The 6,000-nt window shown below is 34.6% G+C and overlaps 1 protein-coding gene across 2 annotated transcripts; it reads right to left on the reverse strand.

Moving 5' to 3' along the window:
- Positions 1-295: 295 nt before the first annotated feature.
- Positions 296-5,512, reverse strand: LOC114417378 (transcription factor GAMYB-like). 2 transcript variants are annotated; one of them, XM_028382554.1, is made up of 5 exons: positions 5,346-5,512; positions 4,951-5,080; positions 3,801-4,165; positions 1,263-2,256; positions 296-908 (listed from the first exon to the last, which is right to left on the reverse strand). In XM_028382554.1, exons 3-5 carry the CDS (start codon positions 4,146-4,148, stop codon positions 718-720), a joined length of 1,533 nt encoding a protein of 510 aa, XP_028238355.1. In that variant the 5' UTR covers positions 4,149-4,165; positions 4,951-5,080; positions 5,346-5,512; the 3' UTR covers positions 296-717. The 2 variants fall into 2 exon arrangements, with proteins under 2 accessions (XP_028238355.1, XP_028238354.1); XM_028382553.1 differs by having other exon boundaries at positions 296-920.
- Between the last annotated feature and the right edge of the window lie 488 nt (positions 5,513-6,000).

The raw sequence follows: 6,000 nt of genomic DNA on the forward strand, positions 1-6,000 counted from the left end.
AGGTTAATTTATTTCAAATGTATTTAACATGTTTTTATAAGGCTCAAATGTGTTTAATATGTTGCAACACTAATGAACCATTTCTAAAAGAATAAGATCAAAAAGATTCTCATGTTAATTTGTTATCTATCCTTCCTTTGAAAATGGTTAATATCCTTAATCTAACATCTGCTGTTAACTGCGCAATCCTTTTACCTCTTTTGTTGCTTTAATCAAAACACAAGCTTTCTAAAATGTCGAGAACTACAATTTCTTGTGTTTTCTAATTAGAAGGGAAAAAATATCCAGAAGCTATCAAATGTTTCTGCACTTTCAAATGGAACCTAAAAGAAATACAAGACATTTGTCACTGCATTGAGCTGCATGCTGTCCAAAGTTTCAAGTACAATGTTATTCTACAAATTATTCAAAAACCTGTTAAAGAAATTTGTCCTAAAGAGTTTGAGGATGGTGCACAATAAATGCAACAAAGAAAGAATTTATAAAGCTACAATAGAAAGACAGAAGTTTCTGACCCATATTAGACTCTCAGAACAGGAGATGTTACACCAGATTACCCTTATTAAAGAGTAAACATAAATGGATAACAAAAAGTTTTGAATCATACATTCAGCAGTTTTCTGAATGAAGATCAGACAATTGCAAAACGAAGTAATGTTAATCCAAACGCAAGAAAAATCTCCTGTACTTGAAGAGTAAGTTCCATGAACCACATGCTTACTGTCCACTGATATCATCACTAGCTTCAGTCATGATGGCTTGGTTCGTGCTGTCGTGGTCAGAATACAGCTCGTGCCAATCTGAAGTTATCAAGACATCTGGCAGAGTGAAATTCAACAGAGACATGGATTGATTTTCACTCTTAGGGGTCCAAACTTGGTCAATTGACTGCAATCTCTCATTGTTGTCTGCAGAATTTTCTAACCAACTCGCAATATCAACAAGGAATCACAATAGATATGTTACAAGTGACAAACTTAACTCATGAATTAAGGGCAAAATCTACCAACTTTATTTTCATCAAAATTCATAATGAATTTCCTGTGAGGGATAGAAAATTAGTTAATTCTTAATTTATTTAGGATGAGTCAACATTTTTATGATCCAGAATGTGCACCGCACTATTAAGCTTTGTTAAGAAAAAGAAGTAATCTTAAAAATAATCAAGTTTTGCGGTGTCAAAGATATATATGGATGTGTGCAAAAATCATTAATGCGTTTCAAATATCATCCTTCATCATATCAAACAAGAAGGTACTAACCACTAAAGGTCTGAAAAAGTTCCCATTCATCCCATGAGTTTCCATTGGTGCTAACAACAGGATGCTCATTCAGGATTGAAGTTGCTCCAAAGGGAGATAAAGGGTCAGCATAATCCTCCCATTCTGTCTCGTACATGTTCAAAGCAGAACACTCAGCTCTGTCGCCAGGAGTTGCAATTGAAGAATTTGAACTCTTGTCAGAAGAATTATTCTTTGAACAACCAAGAGTGTTTGCTTGATAAAGTAATGCATCAAGCAAGCCACTATTAAGTGGTGAAGAAGAACCCGAGTCTAGTGCATTAGGTGGTTGAGGAGAATGAATGAAAACATCAAGAGACTCGTTCAATGGAGGTGGGGGAGAGGTACCCCAACTACCGAATTCGGTTTCTGGAATTTGGAGTGAAGGGAGCTCTGACTTCACAGCCTCAGAAGTCGGCTTAGAAGTAGAGGAATTGCCATTCGATAGTGAATGGCTGTAACAAATTGAACCATGTGAGACACCACGATCAAGGGGAGAATACAATCCAAATGATTCTGAAATCTTATCAGAAGTATTATCCTTAATATGGTCAAATGGATAAAATCGATTGCTGTTCAATTCACTGGAACCAATAAAAGACATTGTTGACTCTTGAAGATGATCATGGTTTGGCAATGTTGATGGCAATAAATTACAATATGGAGGAGAACCAAGACCATTTGGAAGAAAGCTATTAGCAGAAATAGCAGGAAGGTCAGGCAAAAAAGGTAAGATTCCTTGATTTTCCTTCAGACTGTCAAATATTGCATCATGTATCTCGTAATTGTTTTTCTTCAAGAAATCACGATGCCCTCCATCACCATCGCTAATTTCACCAGTACCTTGGCCATGCTTTCTCTCTTGAAATGCTTGCAAAAGTACTTCAGGAGGATAAAGTGGCAAGCCAGCCCGTCGCCGCCTCTTCATCCGGGTGTTCCAGTAATTTTTTATTTCATTATCTGTACGACCAGGCAACTAAAAGCAAAAGAAATCAATGAGTATAAATCATCATGGATTAGAGAAAATGAATGCATCATAATGATAACACAAAAACAAATATATGTATATAGGGATCGCTAGCCTCCTCTTCCATTTGTAAGGGGTAGTTCCAGCTTCTCATTCAGACAAAAAATGTTCTCTGTTTTAAATGAATACATCAAAATGATAACAGAAAAACAAATATATGTATATAGGGATTGCTAGCCTCCTCTTCCATTTGTAAGGGGTAGTTCCAGCTTCTCATTCAGACAAAAAATGTTCTCTGTTTTATTATTCTCCTCTGTTAACTCATTATCATTAATCACTCACCTGTTTTTTTTCTTTCAACTTACTAATTTCTGTCCTTATAAAAAAGTCTTTAAATCGTCTGAACATTATGGTTTATTTATGTTTAGCTTTTTCTTTGGGTAGGGGGGTGGGGGGAGGAATACCAATATTGGAATCTACACAAAAATGGGGAAATTGCATGTGGGGGATCCCCCTCCCCCCCCTGGCAACAGCTGCTTCGTGATTTTAAAGGCCAAGGGAAGCACTTTGTAAGGCTCACTGATAACATAATTTTAAGAAAGAGAGAAGGTTGGTGTTTTGGACTGAATGAAAAGGTGAAGGAGGTTAGCAAGAGGCTGATTTTTGCTGTCAATCTTGGGTGATATGCAAGAAAAGAAATCCACGAGTTATTTCACAATGAATGCAATCTTGAGAAAAAAATATATATTTTAAATTTGATATGATTATCATTTTCCTAGTTAGGCATGTTAACTTACGTCATTTTTGTCGACAGTAAACGACCATAAAAAAAACACAGTGTGACATAGGTAACCTTTTTCACATTAAGAGTTTCTATGTTATTTTCTAATATTTGTAGAGTAAAATTATGATTAAGCTAATTTGCAATAATGTTAGTGTATCTTCATATCTAACATAGAACAAACAGTGATTTGTAGAGAGAGAAAAAATTCAAACAGGTGCACAGAGATGAGTGTCATTTAGGACACTACCATAATACTGATTACTTTCCCTTAACAGACATGATGATATCAAGAACAGTCTAGAAAGATGTTGCAAGACTCTCTCTTGAGAAAGATTTGCCACACTAATGTTGCAGCATTCAATGACATTTATACAAAATGTTTTATGTTAAACACAGAATCTTACTAAATGACTACTAAACTGTATTATGCTACAATAGAGTCAGCCACTACATCAGTTCTTTCGATGTAACCATCAATATGAAGATCATTCTCATGAGCAGTTTCATTTGTTCAGCATATATTTTGTTGTTGAATGGCACTGAGATTCATAAATCTAATTAGCTTGTTTCATATTGTAAGGGACAAGTCAAATAAAAAAGATGGCACATGTCATATGAAGTCCCTTGTTAGACGATAAAAGGAAGGCATAAGGAGCACTGACATCAGGAATGGCAAATAGAATTAATGCATTTTAGCAAAAAGAGAAAGAAACAGAAAAATGAAACAAGATAACTTAATAAGGCAACGACAAATACACAGTCTGCTTACGTGCGCTGCCATGCGTGCCCATTTGTTTCCCATTTTGGCGTGGAGTTCAGCAATCATCCGCTCCTCTTCTGCGGTAAATGCTCCTTTCTTTAAATTTGGCCTTAGGTGATTGGCCCATCGCAGTCTACAGCTTTTTCCGCAACGAGACAGGCCTGAGTAATTCTGAACAACATTCCAGTTCCCCTCTCCATGCTTCTGGACATAGTTCACCAGAAGAGCATCTTCAGCAGCTGTCCATGGCCCTTTCTTCAGAACAACACCTACTCCATTACCATCATCATTTAACTGTGACCCAGTCTGATCATCATAATGCACATTGTTGTCGACCTCATTTGTCATTTGACTCATCTCTTTAATAATATTATCTGCAATGAGTTTTTGAATCACATATTAAAGTACTAAAAAATGCAAAACAAAACTCGGAGAAAAGCCCAAAAAAAAAAAAAAAACAAATCTAAATTCACAGTGCTAGCCACTAAATTCCCTTTCATTCTCTTCCCTCCCCCAGATCCTACTTTTGTGCGGGGGTTCGGGTTGTATAACACATCAACACACAAGCACAATGATATTCAATGATATAGACAATAAAGAAGAAAACAAAAAATGACCTTTTATCAAGGTGCCTCGAAAACAAACAGAGCTACCATAATTATTAAACAGTAAGGGAAACAATTAAAACTAAAAGCACCATAAAATCCAAGCACCTCCATCCTTTCATAAAATTGGAGATCAGAGGGTAAGTAAAGCAGTATGCATACAGTTTCTAACAATATAAGTTTCTACCTAATCGCAAAAACCAATGATGATCTCCTCTGAATCAGGAAAGCAGACCCCAAAAATGAAACCAAGTGAAGTATGATTGTTACAATTTCAAATCATATTCACTGTTCTTACCCAATCAGGAAGTAATAAACATACAGAGGAACATAAGTTGCATAACCCTTTTGCTTGGAGAAGAAAAAAAAACATAAATTTCCATCTACAAAGCATACCCAAAACACAAAATTCACTTTCCCCACCACCCTAATGCTGGATACAGAAATTATTACAAAATCAATAACATGACCAAAAGAGAAAATTGCACGTTCAACACTTCAACGAAATTAATTGCCACACCACATTTCAACAACAACAACAACATCAATAATACCTGAACAGGCCGTGAGAGAGTATTCAAGCTAAAATCTAAAATCCAAAGATTTTAGTTGAAATTCACAATAAAGAAGAGAATTTTTTTTCTTGCTGGCAGAGAAGCTGAACCAGTGTTATAAACCGTGTCCCTGAAATTCACAAAAATGAAAAACAGAAAATATAATTAGACCCAATAGAGTGAAGCAATTGCATGCAACAATTACACACACACAGAGACACACTGGAAATGTAGAATGATGAATTGGTCTCAGAATTGAAGCTTCTGAGATGATGATAATAAGAATGATCATAATAATAATATTAATAATAATAATAATGATGATAAAATGGAATTGAGAATTCAGATTCAGAGAATGAAAAAATGAGAAATGGGAATGGGAATTGGAGCATAACCGTAGTTGGAAGAGGATCGGAGAGAAGAGAGAGAAGAGCATGAGATCAAAGCCTCGAACACTTCATGCCAACACTCGCATGCAGAATGAATGAGAGAGAGAGAGAGAGAGAGAAAGAAGGGTTAAAAAAAACAAAACAGAGAGAGAGAGAGAAAGAGTGAAGGAAAAGGAAAAGCCAACAAGTGAAGATATGATGAAATGAACTTCCAAGTTCCAATTTCTCTCTCTATATCCAATCCCAAACTCATTTATTTGCTTGCTATGAAATATGAATGAGATAATTTGTTAAGTTTGTTTAATCATACTCTTGCAATTATGTAAGAGATTCATGAAAGTTTTCAATGTATGACATGGCTGTGATATTCTATTTGATGAACTTCATTTATTGTTGGATATGAATCATATATTTCCTTCCTCCAATTACAATTATAAGTATTGTGTAAGTAAAAAATCTTTATCCTAAAATAATTATTATTTAAATTTTTTATGTAACATTGACTACCTTCACTTATATTTTGTATAGTATTAATAATAGACAATAAAAATTGTAAATAAATTAATAATTAAATAAAATTAATTTTATAAAATTATTATTCTTTTTCATCAATTTATTATTTTTAAACGGTATAAATAATCTAACACAATAATTATTTTAA

The sequence above is a fragment of the Glycine soja genome, chromosome 6 (assembly GCF_004193775.1).
Source record: "Glycine soja cultivar W05 chromosome 6, ASM419377v2, whole genome shotgun sequence".
Lineage (NCBI taxonomy): Eukaryota > Viridiplantae > Streptophyta > Magnoliopsida > Fabales > Fabaceae > Glycine > Glycine soja.

What these genes read in the sequence shown, in the direction of transcription:
- LOC114417378 (XM_028382553.1), bottom strand. Translation starts at nt 4,148, where the DNA reads ATGAGTCAAATGACAAATGAGGTCGACAACAATGTGCATTATGATGAT. An exon ending in GGGCACGCATGGCAGCGCAC is followed by an intron (nt 2,257 to 3,800) that starts GTAAGCAGACTG and finishes TTTTGCTTTTAG; the next exon opens with TTGCCTGGTCGTACAGATAA. An exon ending in ACTTTTTCAGACCTTTAGTG is followed by an intron (nt 921 to 1,262) that starts GTTAGTACCTTC and finishes CGAGTTGGTTAG; the next exon opens with AAAATTCTGCAGACAACAAT.